Source organism: Thamnophis elegans, chromosome 13, assembly GCF_009769535.1.
Source record: "Thamnophis elegans isolate rThaEle1 chromosome 13, rThaEle1.pri, whole genome shotgun sequence".
Taxonomy (NCBI): Eukaryota; Metazoa; Chordata; class Lepidosauria; order Squamata; family Colubridae; genus Thamnophis; species Thamnophis elegans.
The window spans coordinates 935,173-953,837 of NC_045553.1; the positions used below are offsets into that span (position 1 = coordinate 935,173).

Here is an 18,665-nt window from a genome sequence, read left to right on the forward strand (position 1 = left end):
AATAAGAGCTTCCCATTGTTGGCAGCCTTCTTTTCAACTGCACCGTCATCTGTACGGAGATGATTTCTTATTGAGTTCTTCTGGGATGGACTCCCCAGTTTATTCGACAGCCCTGGGATTTCCTCGTGGTCTCCCATCCTGGTGCTAACCAACTCTGACCTTTTTCCCGCTGTTCAAGACCAGCCTGGAAATCACTCCCAACCCTTTGACTTCCGAGTGTTTATTTAAAATAAAAAAGCAAGCACTGACCATTCCAACTTCTTTGATAGGCAGCCTCTTTGCCGTTTCTGCAGAATTTTAGGTCCCATTGCTCAACAAACCCAGTTAAAGAAGAGTTAGGGCACTGCTTTTCCTAGAGCAGGGATCGGCAACCTTAAAACACCCAAAGAGCCATTGGGACCCGTTTCCCACAGAAGAGAAAACACCGGGAGCCACAGAAACCCTTCCCGTGCCCGACTATTTCTTGAGGGGGCAAAAAACTATCCTATGTGGTTGAATTAAACGTTCTTTTTTCCTCTGAAACTCTTCTTTTCTTCGAGTTAACCATGGTTGGGCGGGAAAGCTCAATAAATCGTGCGCTGGCAGGTGTCACCCATTGGCGGTGGCGGCGCATATTTTGAGTGACAAGGAGCCGCGGCAGAGGGATGAAAGACCCGCGTTGCTGACCCCAGTCCTAGAGAGATGATGGTTAAATGAGAGCTCTTTGCAGGCTGCCCAGCAATTTCAGTATAAAAATGATTTCAGTGGGATGAGAAATTCATTCCAGCAAAGGAGGATATCGTGTTGGTAGAGCTGATTCAGGAACTGGCCTTTTTTCCTCTCTTTCGCACATGTGGTGGCCGGGATAAACAACCCAGATGTTGGCAAAGTGTAAATGGATGCGGTGTGTCATCGAATTGTCCTGCTTGGTGGTGATGCGAGTCTGTCGGAATCATTCTCCCAAAGAGTTAGGAATTCTGGTGGGGAAAAACCCTCATACGACCCCCAGAAAGTGGGATGTTCATAACAAAATCAGGGCAGTGATTATACCGGTAGTCCTCAACTACCACTAAGTGAAATATTTGCTAAGCGAGGTTTGCCTCCCTCCCCCCCCCCCCATTATCGCCATGGCTGTTAAACAAATCACTGCAGGTGATAAGTTAGTAATCCAATCCGGTTGTTAAGCGAACAGAAGGGAGACCCAGCAACCGTCATAAATAGGAACCGGTTGCCCAGCATCTGGATTTTGGTCACGTGACGGGCCATGTGCTGCAGAGGGGGTAACTGTGAAAAAGACCGCTCCAAAGTCCCCTTATCCCAGTGTTTCTCTACCTTGGCAACTTGAAGACGTCCGGACTTCAACTCCCAGAATTCCCCAGCCAGCGAATGCTGGCTGGGGAATTCTGGGAGTTGAAGTCCAGACGTCTTCAAGTTGCCAAGGTAGAGAAACACTGTGGCTTATCCAGTCACGTTGTAAATGAACTGTCGTAAGTCGAGAACTGCCTGAAGAATGTAGCGCAGGAGGGGACACAGTGACAGGACTTACAGGAGTACTTGCCATTCAGAGGACCAAAAGACCAGAGGCAGGGAAGCCACCCCCAAAGGTGCCTTCCCACCCAATCCCCCCGACCCTTCTCGGAGGCTCAGGGTGTGGCCGCCCATTATCGGGGTTACACAAACAGTTGTGATTGTCCTGCCCTTGCTTTGTGTGCAGCCTGGCCGTTTCCATGACTGAAGCTGATTGTTCTAGCAGGCTTTCTGTTGACTGGTGGGAATCTAGAAGCCCCCGTTCTCGAGAGGCCACTTTGCTGGCCGCACAATGGGAAAGAGCCACTCGGGCCCGTGACTGGCGTATTCTCAGACTTCCGTATTTCGGCTTTGCTTACCTGGATGTAGATTTTGCCAATACAGCAAGAGCTGCTCTAGTCATTTATTTATTTATGGGGTGGGGGGGGGGTGGCGTGCACCAGCTCTCCTTTATTCCCGAGAAGCCTCCGGACTGGCTGTGGACTTCCATTATTTTTCTATTCTTAAAAACAAGGGGAATGAACCCCAAATAACAAGGGATTCCTATCCTCAGTCATCCTGAGTCAGCAGAGAAATCATAGACGCAGGAGAAGAAGGAGACATGGGTGCAAGTTCTCTGAAAGGTTCGACCCAAATCTGGGACTCTTTGTTATTCTCTTGGGATCAGCATCCTTAGAAGAAGAACCCTGTTCTCAGCCTTGGCGACTTTTAAAATCAGTGGGTTTCAACTCCATACTGGCCGGGGAATTCTGGGAGTGGAAGTGCGTTCACTTTTAAGTGTATTGCTAGTGCTTATTCCCTTGCGTGAAATCACATCCTTTTCCCTAGGAAAATGCAGAAACTGCCACTGTTAAATTTTGCACGGTCTTAGTCGTGGGATGCCACGGTGAATTTGTAATGCTGGAAAACCGAATGGATTTTTTTTTTGAAAAAAAAACCATTGTGAGTTTGGACCCCGTTAAATCAATGTTTGCGCCATTTAGCTAACTGCGTATGTCAGCTTGTATTTATTTGGCTAACTGGCCTTGGAATCCTTTCCCGGTAATCCCATTTCTTGCTCTTTGCCGTTAAAAGTTGCTCAAAAGACAAAAGCCCTGGTTTTATGTGTCATCTAACATCACCTACAAGCCATATAAAGCGACCAAGAAAAGGTTCTGAATTCATAAATATCTGATACCGATCATAAAGCGAATTTTGTAACATTATCCGAAATTTTAAAGTCCGTCTGGATAGCGATTTTGCTTTAATGGTGCCTTGGCACAACACAAATTTGACAATCGGGTCGTTATTCAAACCACTTTGTGTGTGTGTGTGTGTGTGTGTGTGTGAGTGTGTGTGTGAGAGTGTGTGTGTGTGTGTGTGTGTGTGTGTGTGTGAGAGAGAGAGAGAGAGAGAGAGAGAGAGAGAGAGAGGAGAGATATGCATGCTCTTGCAAGATGGGGTAAAATGAGGGAATCGATAGTATTTCTTCCCCCGCTTAAAAGCTCAGGCTTTTAAGCAGTTATGGCAGTGACGAAACTCAGATGTGAATCAAGATTTTGTGTTTTTTCTTAGGGTAGCCATTAAATAGCAGCAGGATTCGGACCAGAGGTGAATTAATGCCAGCATGGATTTTATAAGGGGAAAAGACTTGGGTATTGGTTCCTGTCGGCCTTTATGGAAAACTCTGTATATTCTCAATCATGGCCACTTTTAAGATGGGGGGGGGGGGCTGGCTGGGGAATTCTGGGAATTGAAGTCCCCCCATTTTAAAGCAGCCATGGTTGAGAATCCCTGTTCTAAAGCTCGCAGAGCTGCGGTTATTCTACCCCGTTTGAATGATGGATTTGGAGTCCATCCTCTCCTGCACGGCTTCGGGCTTTCCCCATTGAAGGGATATGGAGAAGGTCATCTAAGAGTCGCGGTTGGGTGGGTGGGTGGCGTTTCTGTCTGAGCCTGAAGGTCTCCTTTCTGTCCCCTCCAGATCTTAACCTTCGAGACCAAGAACCCCACGGAGCTGTCGGAGCGCCTGCGCGCCATCTGCGGCAACCAGAGCAACGCCTACGCCCGCCTGCTGGAGTACCGCCTGAACGCGCTGCGGGGCCTCTGGAACGCCCAGCGCCAGCTGGCCTTGGAGGAGCAGCACGAGCGGGAGAGCTCGGGCGACGAGGAGGCCCTGGCTCTGCTCAAGCGGCAGGGCCTCCTACAGCACTCGGAGCAGGCGCCCTTCACCTCCCGCATGGGGCTGCTCCTGGTCTTCCCCCTGATCGAGTCCCAGAGCAGGACAGACCCTTCCTTGGGTAACGTCACCGCCGAGGTGCTCCTGACGTGCCTCCGGGACTGCCAGCCTCTGAGCCTGACCAAGGAGCCTGCCGACTGCCTGAACGGCATCGAGGCTCTGCTCTGCTCCTGGCTGGAGGAGACCTCGCCCTGCGGCCAGCAGATCCCCCACCGGCAGAAGGAGAACGCCGCCGCCGCCCTGGTGGCCTTGGCCTGCGCCAGGTAGAGGAAGGGCAGGGGAATGGGGTCTTCTGGTGTCCTTCGGAGCAGGGCTGGCACCCAGGGCAGGAAGCCTCTGCTTGGCTCCCGGCTCCCCTCGCCTTTGCCATGCCAAGAAAAGCCCACACTGTGTGTGTGTGTGTGTATATGTGTGTGTGTGTGTGTGTTTGTGCTGATAAATAAATAAAGGGAGACTAGTATAGATCTATTTCAAGCTATTTAGCTCTCATCAGCTAGCCGTACCCTTACTGGGATTCGAACCTGTGCTGTATTGCATCTTAGGCAAACATCTTAGCCATTTGCCTAAGATGCAATACAGCACAGGTTCGAATCCCAGTAAGGGTACGGCTAGCTGATGAGAGCTAAATAGCTTGAAATAGATCTATACTAGTCTCCCTTTATTTATTTATCAGCACAAATAAAACACAAATATAACAAAGACAACAGTAAAATATTGGGTTTCTGTCATGATTGACTCTTGTGACGAGCCGATTGACAGATAATGGAAGCAGTTAGCTTCCTCCCATAATTGGGGCTTACCAGGGGTTGTGACACTAAATATGTATGTATGTATGTATGTACATACATACATACATATATATATATATGTTTTATTTGTGCTGATAAATAAATAAAGGGAGACTAGTATAGATCTATTTCAAGCTATTTAGCTCTCATCAGCTAGCCATACCCTTACTGGGATTTGAACCCATTTGAAGGGTATGGCTAGTTGATGAGAGCTAAATAGCTTGAAATAGATCTATACTAGTCTCCCTTTATTTATTTATCAGCACAAATAAAACACAAATATAACAAAGACAACAGTAAAAATATTGGGTTTCTGTCATGATTGACTCTTGTGACGAGCCGATTGACAGATAATGGAAGCAGTTAGCTTCCTCCCATAATTGGGGCTTACCAGGGGTTGTGACACTAAATATGTATGTATGTATGTATGTACATACATACATACATATATATATATGTTTTATTTGTGCTGATAAATAAATAAAGGGAGACTAGTATAGATCTATTTCAAGCTATTTAGCTCTCATCAGCTAGCCATACCCTTACTGGGATTTGAACCCATTTGAAGGGTATGGCTAGTTGATGAGAGCTAAATAGCTTGAAATAGATCTATACTAGTCTCCCTTTATTTATTTAACAGCACAAATAAAACACAAATATAACAAAGACAACAGTAAAAATATTGGGTTTCTGTCATGATTGACTCTTGTGACGAGCCGATTGACAGATAATGGAAGCAGTTAGCTTCCTCCCATAATTGGGGCTTACCAGGGGTTGTGACACTAAATATGTATGTATGTATGTATGTATGTATGTACATACATACATACATACATATATATATATGTTTTATTTGTGCTGATAAATAAATAAAGGGAGACTAGTATAGATCTATTTCAAGCTATTTAGCTCTCATCAGCTAGCCATACCCTTACTGGGATTTGAACCCATTTGAAGGGTATGGCTAGTTGATGAGAGCTAAATAGCTTGAAATAGATCTATACTAGTCTCCCTTTATTTATTTAACAGCACAAATAAAACACAAATATAACAAAGACAACAGTAAAAATATTGGGTTTCTGTCATGATTGACTCTTGTGACGAGCCGATTGACAGATAATGGAAGCAGTTAGCTTCCTCCCATAATTGGGGCTTACCAGGGGTTGTGACACTAAATATATATGTATGTATGTATGTATGTACATACGTACGTACGTACGTACGTACGTACATACATATATATATATATATATATATATATATATATGTTGCATTTGTGCTGATAAATAAATAAAGGGAGACTAGTATAGATCTATTTCAAGCTATTTAGCTCTCATCAGCTAGCCATACCCTTACTGGGATTTGAACCTGTGCTGTATTACATATTAAGTAGTTGTGTTAACCACTAAGCCACAAGGTTTTCCTCCTTTATCAGCTGAGCCAGGGAAATAGGTATGTATTTAGTGTCACAACCCCTGGTATGCCCAAATATGGGAGGAAACACACTGTCTCCATTTTCTGTCTATCGGCTCGTCACAATATACACACACACACACATACATATATACACACACATTGCATATATATAAAAAGCCACACAGGTAGTCCTCAACTTACAACAGCACTGAAAAAAGTGACTTGGGAGTGTTTCTCTCGCTTACGACCCTAATAGTCATGTGATCAAAATCCTGCCGCTTGGCAACTGGCGGTCACAGCGTCCCAGGTCACGTGATCCCTTTTGCGACCCTTTTGCAAAAGTCCATGGGGAAGCCAGATTCACTTAACAACCGTCTTCCTAACTCAACAGCTGCATTGATTCAGTGAAGAACTGTGGCAAGAAAGGCCATCAAACGGGGCAAAGTGAGCAACAAATGTTTCACTTAGCAACGTAAACTTTGGGCTCCAATGTGGTGGCATGTTGAAGACTAACTTTTGTATTATGTGTTTCTTTTAATGTTGTCCGCCGCCCTGAGTCCTTGGCAGAAGGGCGGCATATAAATCAAATAAACCAAACCAAACCTGTTCCTTGTAGGAGGCCCTGTTGGCGTCTTCCCATCCCTGTTTAAATGTGTTTGGCTTACTTCAGGGGTGTCTGCAGGAGAGCAAACTGCCAAGGGGGGTGGGGTGGGGGCTTGTCCCTGTCCCAGTGGCCTGATGGCTTTATGAGTTGATCCCTGAAGAGAGAAGGCAAGCTCCTTCCCACTCATGAAGGGTCTCTGCAGCTCCATGTCCTGAGTGGGCATTGAGGGAAGGTTCTGCCAAGGGAAAGGATCAGGGCGTGTGTCCGTCTCCTTCCTGTTGAAGTGGTGGGGCTCCTCATGCCCCCTGAGTTTGGGGATGGACCTCGCAAAGCAGAGCCGGCTGGGACCTTCTCTTTGGGGTCCTCCTTTTGCATTCTGACCCCCGTGCAGAACAGTTGAAGAATGCTCTTGAGCCTCACCTAGCTAGATTTTTCTGCTTTTCCCACCTGGGCTGCTTCCTCTCCACTGGGTTTAAACAGTCTTTCACTCACTACTTCATGTCCGCTGATTGGAAACGGAACAATATGTAATATATGGGCATCAGTCCCCAAGTCTTTTGATGGATGGATTTATCTGGGCATTAGTGTCGGGTCCTTCTCTGTCGAGAGAGCTCCGTGGCCTCCATTGGCCTCTCACAGCACCTGAAGAGTGACCACTGCCTTCTCCTCTCTTTCCCAGGGGGTCCCTCAAAACCTTTGTCCACACCGTCCATCTCCTACAAAAACAGACTGACTTGGGATCCCTGCCCGTGGCTGACGTGTTGTACAGGTGAGGAGGAAGGTGGGTGGGTGGGGGAGTGGATGGGGAGACCCCCCCTATTGCTCTAAACCACACGCATCCCTTCAGCCGTGCCATTTTCATCGTTTCCTCCCGATAGTCCAAAGCCAAAGTAATTGTAATTTAATAAATTTACGTCAACATGCATCAGCCCTCTTCCCTTAAAAGCCCATAAAGCCCCTTAACTCTGCATTTTTCTGTAGTTCATTGTTTCTATGTCCCAGAAGTCTGTATTTATGTTTGTGTGTGTCCACATCTGTTCCCTGAAGGTTGCTGCTTTTAGAAGGCGGACCCGGATCGCCCTCCTGCCTGCTTGGGGGCAAACACATGGTGTCCTGGGGGTTTGAGGACATGTTGCCGGCACCTGAGGCCAGCCCTGGCTCTGGCTCGGAAAATAAAGGTAAGAACGCCGGAAGGCTGCACATCCCTGCATCCCTTAGAACACCTGAGCTTGGATACTTTCACGGCAGGCAGAAGCCGCGGTGAAAATGATAGGCAGGTAGAGGCAGCCGGGAGGTTTTATTCCACGGGAATTCGCCTCCTTCAGAGTGAGGGACAGATCAAAGGCTGCTCAGTGCCCAGAACTGGACATAGTAAAAGACTGGACTGACCAGGGAAACTAACACATCAAGCTTTTTTGGCCCCTGACGGAAAGAAATCCGTTGGCCTTTGGCAGAATTAACCCGGGTGGCAGCCATGGGGAAAGTCCTCCCTAGTAGGCAGGTGGCAGTTGGTGGCGGCTCAAAGAAACATTTCCCCCCAAATTCCGTGGCTTCCTCCCGCTGAACCCCTCTTGCAGATGCGGACTTAGGACGCTGCCTGGCAGTGGATGGGCTTTATCTTTATACCACCAACTCGGTTGGCCGGGGAATCAGCAAATTGGGCTCCGGATTACACGGTACTTTACGGTAAGCCCCCGCACCAAAGCCAGGCCTCCGGGAGAGGAAGGACAAGGGAGAGAAAGACCATCCTGGGGGAGGGTGGGGGGCTTTCAGGAGGGATGGGGGCGCCTGAGTCCGAGCTCTCCTGCTCTTCCTTCCAGGGGCTTTGTGTATTCCCGCAACGAGGAGCTGGAATCCGGCTGGGTGGCCTTCGGCAATGGCCGGCTGCTCCACAGGCCGGTCTCTTTCGACAGTAAACCTCACTCCCTTTTCCAGGTCATCGATCAGAACACGCTTCAGGTACAATCAGAGCTGGGTTTAGATTGACTGTCTGTTCCGAGGCCTGGTTTGCGATTCAGCCAAGTGTTCCAGGTCGTCCCCCCCGCCCCCCCGACCTTCCGTCGTCATTAATTGTCCTTGTCTCTTGGGAACCCCGGTGGTCTTTCAGAAAACAAGATCAGAAAAGTCCCTTGTGCGCCTGCTGTCTTTCCCTGGGCAACTTTGTCCTCAGTCCCCAAATGCTCAGCCTGAGATCTTAGGATCTGAGCTCTGTGCCAGCCAACTGAAGACATGAAACTCTGCCCTGGATGCTTCCCAGGTGACTCGGGCTCTCGGTCTCCCTTGGAAAGCTAGGAATCCATTACTGAGAATGTCCGAGGATGAGCACAATATTTTCTGCTGGCGGCATCTGAGACGGCGGCCAAGAGCTGAGACAGCAGCAGGCAAACCTCGAGCTCTTTAGCGTCGCAGCCCGGTCGTTATACGAAGGAATCTTAGGACGATTTAGCCAATGGATCTGCTAGTAACGGCGGGCAGGATGAAGGAAACCACAGAGTCCCAATTAGAACTCATGTCTTCCTATTGGAACATGTTGGGGAAGCCCTTTCTCCCATCCTGTCCACACATGAGGACTTATTGTATTTTTCGGAGTATAAGACACACCTTTTTCCCTCAAAAAAGAGGCTGAAAATCTGGGTGCGTCTTATACACTGAATACAGCATTTTTTGCCTCCTGAAACCCCGCCCCCTTCACCAAAATGGCCATGCATAGCCTTTAAGAGGTTTTCAGAGAGCTCCTGGGTGCTGGGGAGGGCAGAAATGAGAGAAAAATGGGCCTTTTTTTGCTCAATTTTGCCTCCCCCAGCCCCCAGAGGCACTCTATAAGCCTCCTAAAGGCTATGCATGCCCTTTTTTTTTTTTGAAAAAAGGTCTGCAGAGTGCAAAAACTTTTTTTTTTTAATTTGCCTCTTCAAAATCTTGGTGCGTCTTATACTCCGATGCGTCTTAATATGGTAATAGGGTACTTCAGTGTTTCTGATGGGGAAATACCAGGGGAGAGAAAAGCTTCTTCCAATTTCGAGAAGAATTCAACCTTGGGGGAAACGACCAGTGGCTGGGAGGGCAGGAAGTCCTTCCACGGTGTGGCTATCGACAGAAGCCATTCCCCCCCCCCCCCCCCCATCTCATTCACTTTCCAAAGTGCTTGTTCGGCAAGTGTGACCTTGCAAGTTGTGATGCTTTTGTTTTGCCACGATGAGAACAACTTTTGTTTTGTTTCCAGCGCTCTTCTCTCTTAAAACAACAGAAGAAGAAGAAGAAGAAGCAGCTCCATCTCTTCGTGGCGCCTGTTTGAAATATAAATATTGATTTTAATTGCAAATGTCAGGCCAGCATATCAGTAGGCAGAACCACTTAGTGTCTTGATACTTTTGGGATCAGCGTGTCGTCATAAATGCCAGTAAAACCGGACTTCTTCTCCCTTCTGTCCCCTGCCCCATTTCTCCGCACAGGTGTGCCAGCTTCTCCCAATGCCCCCCGATCACTTCCCCATAGGCAGCACCATGACCACCGTCCACCTCTCTTCGGACGGGACCTACTTCTACTGGATCTGGTCTCCCGCGAGCTTGAATGAAAAAACCCCCAAGGGCCACTCCGTCTTCATGGACGTCTTTGAGCTCAAGGTGGGTCTCGTGCCAAGAAGGTGGGTACAAACTGGGGTGCCAGGTGTCCTCCCTGCAGCATTGAAAGCTTCTCTCCTTGTGTTTGGCCCAGATGGACAACGGCCTCTGCATCGCCCGGCCCCTCCAGGAGCGCATCATCCTGATGAGGAAAGAGGGGGACTCGGCCAAGAGCATTAACGAGATGCTGCTCAGCCGGCTCTCCAGGTACAGAGCCTCCCCCTCGGCCACTCTGGCTGCGCTGACGGGCTCCACCATCTCCAATACCCTGAAAGAGGACCAGGCAGGTAAGGGGCAAATTGTGCCCAGGAATCTCCCCCCCACCCCTGCTTCGGTGGCTTCCTTGCCCAAGGGGGCAGCTGAGCCGCCTTGTTGAACAGGGCGAAACACGTCAGAAAGCAGGTACGACACCTGCTTGTCTGAGGCGCCTCGTGAAGGGATTCCCTGGCGGGTGGGGGGGCAGTGCCGCCTCTTATGGTCCTGCATTGGACCAGGTTCCTCTTCACGTCGTCTTCTGCTTGAGGTTGCTGGGCCTAAAGATCTCCTTCTGCTTCTCACAATTCCCCTCCTCCTCCTCCTCTTCTTCCTCTGCTCCCCACCTCCCCGCCCCCCAGCCGCTAACACGAGTTGTGGTCTACCTCTCAAAATGCTCCGGAAGACCCCGATCTACACCTGCGGGACGTACCTGGTGATGCTGATCCCGCCTCCGGGAGGCTCCGGCAGTTCTGCCACGCGGTCTCTCTTTGGGGGAAGCAGCGGTTTGTCATCCTTGAAAAGTAAGTCCTCTCCCCCCCCCCCCCTTGGCCTTAGCTGCAGGCCTGGGGGAGGGAAAGAGGCTCTGTTGACGGGCACTTTTCCACGAAAGGCGGAGAGGCCGGTTGGACTGTTGCAAGAGGTGGTTTTGGCCCCAGGAGGTTAAGCGTTGGCCGGTCTGCCTTAAGCGCGGCTTGTCCTTAGAATCCCCCGAGGGATTGATGGCAGATTCCTTCTTTAAAGTCCTAGCTTCCAGTTTGGTGTACAACCTCTCAGACGGGCAGTTTGCAAGCCGAGCAGACCTGATTGACGCTGCTGGGAGCTCCCTTGGGCGAGGTGCCCTCGTCCCTGGCCTAGGTAAGCCCTGAAGCCCTGCCTTAGCTGCAGGCTGCTCCCGGCACCTCCTGAATTAAACCCCACAAGGGTGGCTTTGACAGAACGCTTGGGTGCAAATTTCTTAAGAGCAAATAACTCCTGAATAGTTCAAAAAAAACAAGAACAGCAACATTCTGCTGTGGGTGGGAATGGATGCAGAGAAAGAAGACAAATTTATCACCAGGCTGTGTGTGTGTGTGGACACACACAACAGTGGAACAGCTGGAAGGGATGTGGACAAGGCTATGCGAGCTGTGAGCGCCTCCACCTGTATTCTGGACCCGTGTCCCTCCTGGCTGGTTGCCAGCAGCAGTGAGGTGACACGAGGCTGGATCCAGGCGGTTGTTACCACCTCTCTTCGGGAGGGGCATCTCCCCACCGTGCTGAAGGCGGCGGTGGTGAGACCCCTCCTGAAGAAACCGTCCTTGGATCCAGCAATTCTTAACAACCACCGTCCAGTCTCCAACCTCCCCTTTGTGGGGAAGGTTGTTGAGAAGGTGGTGGCTCTCCAGTTTCAGCGTACCTTGGAGGAAGCTAACTATCTTGACCCCTTCCAGTCTGGCTTCAGGCCCGGTTACAGCACAGAAACCGCTTTGGTCGCATTGACCGATGATCTCTGGAGAGCCAGAGATGGAGGCCATGCGTCCATCCTGGTTCTCCTTGACCTCTCAGCGGCTTTCGATACCATCGACCATGGTATCCTTCTGCAACGACTGCGGGAGGTGGGGGTGGGCGGCACTGTTCTGCAGTGGTTCTCCTCCTACCTCTCGGACAGGTCGCAGTCGGTGTTGGTGGGGGGGCAGAGATCGTCCCCGAGGCCCCTTACTTGTGGGGTGCCGCAGGGTTCGGTCTTATCCCCCCTACTATTTAACATATACATGAAACCGCTGGGCGAGATCATTCGGAGGCACGGGATAAAATACCACCAGTATGCGGACGATACACAGTTGTATCTGTCCGCCCCGTGCCAACTCAATGAAGCGGCGGACGTGATGAACCGGGGCCTTGAGGCTGTTAAAGACTGGATGAGAGCTAACAAACTGGTGCTCAACCCGGAAAAGACCGAGTGGCTGTTGTGTTTTCCTCCCAAAAATTCGGCTAGCGTTCCATCAATCAGGCTGGGGGGACAAAATTTATACCCCTCAGACAGGGTCCGCAACTTGGGAGTCCTCCTGGACCCACAGCTGAGTTTCGACCATCATTTGTCAGCTGTGACCAGGGGGGCATTTGCTCAGGTTCGCCTGATGCGCCAGTTGCGGCCCTACCTGAACAGGGAGGCCCTCACAACAGTCACTCGAGCCCTTGTGATCTCTAGGCTGGAATACTGCAACGTGCTCTACATGGGGCTGCCCTTGAAGAGCATCCGGCGACTTCAGCTAGTCCAGAATGCGGCCGCGCGAGTGATAGTGGGCGCACCACGGTTCGCCCACATAACACCGATCCTCCGTGAGCTGCGCTGGCTACCTGTTGGTCTCCGGGTGCACTTCAAGGTCCTACTTACCACTCACAAAGCGCTCCATGGTAGTGGATCTGGCTATTTGAGAGACCGCCTTCTGCCAATTACCTCCCTGCGTCCCATCAGATCGCACAGGGTAGGCCTCCTCCGAATTCCATCCGCCAGTCAGTGCCGACTGGCGACTACGCGGAGGAGAGCCTTCTCAGTTGCAGCTCCGACGCTATGGAACAACCTCCCCGTGGAGATCCGCACCCTCACCACCGCCCAGGCCTTCCGCACAGCCCTCAAGAACTGGCTATCCCGTCAGGCCTGGGGATAAAAATCTTAGTTCGTCCCCTCCCGAATGATGAATGAATGTTGTGCTCTATTTTTTAATATTATGTACTGTCTTATGCTTTTTGTCTTTGTACCCCCTTTCCCGTGTTTTTGTAAGCCGCCCTGAGTCCCCTCAGGGAAAAGGGCGGCCTATAAATTATAATAAATCTAAATCTACAAATCTACAAATCCAGTCCAACCTCCCGCCCTGCTCAAGCAGGAGATAGATAGATAGATGATAGATAGATAGATAGATAGATAGATAGATAGATAGATAGATAGATAGATAGATAGAAGTTTATTTATATGCCGCCCTTTTCCCTGGGGGGACTCAGGGCGGCTCACAATCCAAGGGGGAGGGGGAGACAAACTTTTTAACATATAAGACAATACATAATTTAAAAAACACAACATTCATACCATTCGGGCGGGTTACAGTCTTAGCCCCAGGCCTGACGGGATAGCCAGATCTTGAGGGCTGTGCGGAAGGTCTGGAGGGTGGTGAGGGTACGAATCTCCACGGGGAGATCGTTCCAGAGGGTCGGAGCTACCACCGAGAAGGCTCTCCTACGCGTGGTTGCCAGTCGGCATTGACCGGCAGATGGAACTCGGAGGAGGCCTAATCGATGAGATCTAATAGGCCGCGTGGAGGTAATTGGCAGTAGGCGGTCTCTCAAGTACAGGAGACCCTGTGCCATACCAGATAAATGGTTGTCCAGTCCCTTCTTCAAACCCTCCAGGGTTGGACCATCCATGGCCTCTGGAGGCCAGTTGTTCCATGAAGAGGCTGAGATGTTTTAACACCCGGTATCTCTGGATTTCTGCTCGCTTTGCGTCCCGGTCCCCTTCTGATGAAGGGGGCTCCCCATGTTTCTGTCCAGGCGCCTGCTACGATGCCATGAACAACATGATCTGGACCTGCTCCAACGACTACATTGATCAGTGGTGCAATCCTGGGAACCAGGCCTTCCATTACATCTGCCAGAGGCTGGGAGTCAGCCACGTCATCTTGGAGCCACAAGGTAGGAGAGGCCAGAGGTGCCATCAGCACTGGGAATAACCTGAAATCCCCGGGGCCCCCTGATTTGAGCTTGTTTCTGAACAATCATCGGCCTCCCCTCTCTCCGTTGTCGGAAGCGGCTGATGGTCTTGGCCAGGCAAATTTAAAAACGGCATGATGATTCCCCCCCCCCCCCAGGAGATGCCACAGCCACAAACGAGGTCATCAATCAGTTGCTGCACCACGTGGGCGCCATGTGCATCCACCAGCTCAACCTGCTGGCCGCCAGTAACAATATGCCAGTCACAAACTTCCTGGCCAAGCAGCACCCGATCGAAGCCCATCACCTCAGCAGCATCTGCGACATCATGGAGAAAGCCATGGTCAACGGGGACACCTGCATCATTCGCTGCATCCTGGTGGTTTTCCAGGTATCTCTACCTGATCGAGGCACACCTTTGGTCACATGAGGTTACCCCGACAGCTCAGGCCCTAATGTGTTGAGCAGGAGGAGGAGGAGGAGGAGGAGGAGACAATAGCAATAGCAGTTAGACTTATATACCGCTTCATCGGGCTTTCAGCCCTCTCTAAGCAGTTTACAGAGTCAGCATATTGCCCCCAACAATCCATAGATAGATAGATAGATAGATAGATAGATAGATAGATAGATAGATAGATAGATAGATAGATAGATAGATAGATAGATATAGAAGATAGATAGATAGATAGATAGATAGATAGATAGATAGATAGATAGAAAGATAGATAGATAGATAGATAGATAGATAGATAGATAGATAGATAGAAAGATAGATAGATAGATAGATAGATAGATAGATAGATAGATAGATAGATAGATAGCAATAGCAGACTTATATACCGCTTCATAGGGCTTTCAGCCCACTCTAAGCGGTTTACAGAGTCAGCATATCGCCCCCACAGTCTGGGTCCTCATTTCACCCACCTCGGAAGGATGGAAGGCTGAGTCAACCTTGAGCCTGGTGAGATTAGAGCAGCCGAACTGCAGATAACAGTCAGCTGAAGTGGCCTGCAGTACTGCACCCTAACCACTGCGCCCCCTCGGCTCTTCAATTACAATTACCTTGGTGTGTCTCCGTTGTGCACTTGGTTGTTTTCTTGCAGACATTTCATTACCCGAACTAGGTAACGTCATCAGTGCACAGCCTGTGTTGTATTTTGGAGAGAAATGGGGCAGCCCACTGGAGAGTTCTCATTGGCTGCCACTCCGTGGGCGATTCTGAGTCCTTGATTGATCCGACATGTGCTCTGGATCAAAAAGAAGGCAACAGTTTAGGGGCTCTAGGCTGAATGTCGTTCTTGTCCACCAGAAATTGAATGAAATCTTGCTCTTTAATTCCACTGTAAAAATAGGACAAGCTGAATATATTAATAGATTGTAGAAATACACCGAAGGGAGGAGTAGAGGGAAAGAAGAAAGAGGGGTAGAGAGGGTGGGAGAGAGGACTGGAGGGAGGGGGAGAAGGAAGGGAGGGAGTGTATCGGGAGGGAGATCAAAACAAAGACTAAAAAAAAAAACCAGAAATTGAACGAAACCCAAGCCTGATCATCTGTGGCAATATTTCTCAAATATTGGCAAACCTTCAGATAGGAGAACTCATACTCCCAGAGTTCATGACGGGCTGGGGGAGCCCACCCATCGTAAAGTTGCCAAGTTTGAAAAAACGTCTCGTGTTCTGTGGGGTAATTTGGCCTATTTTCTGGAGGTTCATAAAAAAACGAAATCAGAGCATTTGAACATATCGACCTCTTGCCCCGTTTTCCTCAACTCTCCTTCCCCAGTCTCAGTAATACGAAGCAGCCTGGTTATTTCAGTCAATCCAGACAGAAGGCGGAGAAGCGAAGCCTCTATTTCTTCCTCCCATCTCGCATTGCGACGCTTGTCTTGCAGGTGGTTTTCAAATTTTTCTTCAGCCCCCAAACGGAGAAGAACCGGGAGATCGTCCGGCGATCGGGCCTTTTGCTCTGGCAGCTCCTGATGGCCCCCGTTGACCAGATCAGCCCTGAAATTCAGAAGGAGGTCTGCTTGGCCATCAGGTAGGTCACCTGGCCTCACCTCACGAAATCACTGATGGGAAAGTTCATTTCTCATGAAACTGAGGACATAAAAATCACAAAGCAGCTGCTCTTTGCTTTGTCTACCAGGACGTGTGAATTTGCGTCCTGGTAGACAATGAACAGGACATTAGAAAATACCTTATAAAGCAGAAGCTTCCAGTCTTGTCGGAGGAGATGAGAGAGATGCTCGATAAAGAAATTACACAAGAAGAACTGAAAAAGGCCATTCAAAAACAAAAAAACAATAAAACACCTGGGCCGGATGGGCTCCCGTCGGAAATATATAAAAAACTTCAAAATACCATAGAAGACAAATTATTAGAACTATGTAATGATACATTGCAAAATGGTAGGATCCCAAAATCATGGGGGGAAGCCTACATTACCCTAATACCAAAGGAAGAGGCGGACAGTAGCAAGGTCCAAAATTATAGACCCATATCCCTGTTAAATGCAGATTACAAAATCTTTGTATCAATATTGGCGGAAAGACTAAAAATAATATTAAATCAAAGTATCCATTCGGATCAAAACGGCTTTCTCCCAAAAAGACATATTAGAAACAATACAAGAATAATAATGGACACCCTGGAATTCTATCAAACAAGATCCGAGAAACAACTCGCATTAATCTTTGTCGACGCTCAGAAAGCCTTTGATAACCTAGATTGGAACTTTCTAATCACTCAACTAAAAATGATGAAATTTGGCGATAAATTTATTAAGATTATAGAATCTATATATTCACGGCAATCTGCAAATATTATAGTCAATGGGGAACTAACGGAGAGGATACAAATTGGAAAGGGTGTTAGACAAGGGTGCCCGCTCTCCCCACTACTATTTATTACGTCTCTAGAGGTCCTTTTAAATCGGATAAGATCAAATCAGGAAATTAGGGGCCTGACCATAAAAAAAGAACAATATAAAGTACAGGCCTTCGCGGATGACATGGTCTTTATCGTGGAAGACCCCTTACTTTCAGGACCGAATTTGATGAAGGACATTGAGAACTTTGGGTGTGTGGCCGGTTTAAAAATAAACAAGGAAAAAACAAAAATGATTATAAAAAATTTCCCCAAAAACCAGATTGGAGAACTAGAGGAAACAATGGAATTAAAGGTAACTAAAAAAATTAAGTATTTAGGGATCTGGCTGTCTGCGAAGTGCTCTTCCATAAAAGAAGATAACTATGATAAGTTGTTACAGAATACCCAAAAGGACTTAAAAACCTGGTCAAAACTACAACTATCACTGATGGGAAGAGTCGCAGTAATTAAAATGAATGTTCTCCCAAAAATCCTCTACCTATTTCAAACGGCACCGGTTAAGCTAGGGGAAAAATTTTATAATGATTTGGACAAAATGATTCGTAACTTTATATGGAATGGTAAAAAGCCCAGAATAAAATATATGCACCTGCAGGATAAAAGAACTCAAGGGGGAATGGGATTACCGGAATGGAAAACATATCATCAAGCAGCAACAACTATGTGGATAAAAGAATGGGTAATGTTAGCTAATAAAAGAATCTTAACAATAGAGGGCCACGACCTGCAATACGGGTGGCACAACTACTTATGGTGCGAGGGAAATAAAATCCACAACTATTTTAGTAGTCACCATTTAAGGGGGGTATTGATTAAGGACTGGCTCGAAATTAGAAGGAGATACTATACGCAACTACCTAAATGGATATCTCCGACGGAAGCCCTGATATACCCGAATTTGATAAACTTGGATAAAATTGTTACCTACCAACAGTTGCTAGACGACCAAAACAAACTAAACCCCAGGGAAAATTTGGCTGATAAGGGAATAAACATCGATTGGTGGCCATATCTTCAAATTCAAAACAAACATAAATTCGATCTAGCACAACCTGGCTTCCAGAACAAGAACCAGGAATTAGATAAAATTTTAATTGGACCAGATGAGAAATTAATTTCAAAAATATACAACTGCTTACTGATTCGAAAAACGGAAGCAGAAAGAGTAAAAGAAGTCATGGTAACCTGGGCCCAAAACATCGGCCACTCAATAGATCTAGACGACTGGGAAAGAGTCTGGGAATGGAATCTAAAATTGACAAAGTCGACGGCCTATAAAGAAAATATATATAAAATGTTCTACCGCTGGCATCTTCCACCGACAAGACTGGCGAAAATGTCTTCAAAAGTTTCAGCCATATGCTGGAAATGTAAAACGGTGCTGGGCACGTACTACCATATGTGGTGGACGTGTCCGGTAGCCAAAGCATATTGGAAGCAAATACTAGGATGGCTGAATGGAATCCTGTCAATTAAACTATGCTTTAAGCCGGAAACTTTCTTATTAGGAATAATAGATCAAAAAATTTGCAAATCTGACCAATACCTCCTAGTCCATATTCTGACAGCGTCAAGGATTGTTTACGCACAGTGCTGGAAGAGTGAAAATGCCCCTACCAACACTATGGTGATGAATAAAATTTTAGAACTAGCAGAAATGAACAGACTGACGATGCGAATTAATGACAAA

The 18,665-nt window shown here is 48.1% G+C and overlaps 1 protein-coding gene across 5 annotated transcripts in view; it reads left to right on the top strand.

Moving 5' to 3' along the window:
- Nucleotides 1–18,665, top strand: part of HECTD4 (HECT domain E3 ubiquitin protein ligase 4) — a 71,952-nt gene that overhangs the window by 4,780 nt on the left and 48,507 nt on the right. For all 5 annotated transcript variants that reach the window (XM_032229166.1, XM_032229167.1, XM_032229169.1 and 2 more), the window contains exons 2-13: nt 3,470–3,987; nt 7,212–7,301; nt 7,580–7,710; nt 8,110–8,218; nt 8,353–8,491; nt 9,982–10,152; nt 10,244–10,436; nt 10,764–10,925; nt 11,146–11,259; nt 13,930–14,070; nt 14,247–14,479; nt 15,979–16,124. In XM_032229166.1, the coding sequence (XP_032085057.1) occupies nt 3,470–3,987; nt 7,212–7,301; nt 7,580–7,710; nt 8,110–8,218; nt 8,353–8,491; nt 9,982–10,152; nt 10,244–10,436; nt 10,764–10,925; nt 11,146–11,259; nt 13,930–14,070; nt 14,247–14,479; nt 15,979–16,124 (2,147 nt within the window). The remainder of the gene's footprint in view (nt 1–3,469; nt 3,988–7,211; nt 7,302–7,579; nt 7,711–8,109; nt 8,219–8,352; nt 8,492–9,981; nt 10,153–10,243; nt 10,437–10,763; nt 10,926–11,145; nt 11,260–13,929; nt 14,071–14,246; nt 14,480–15,978; nt 16,125–18,665) is intronic.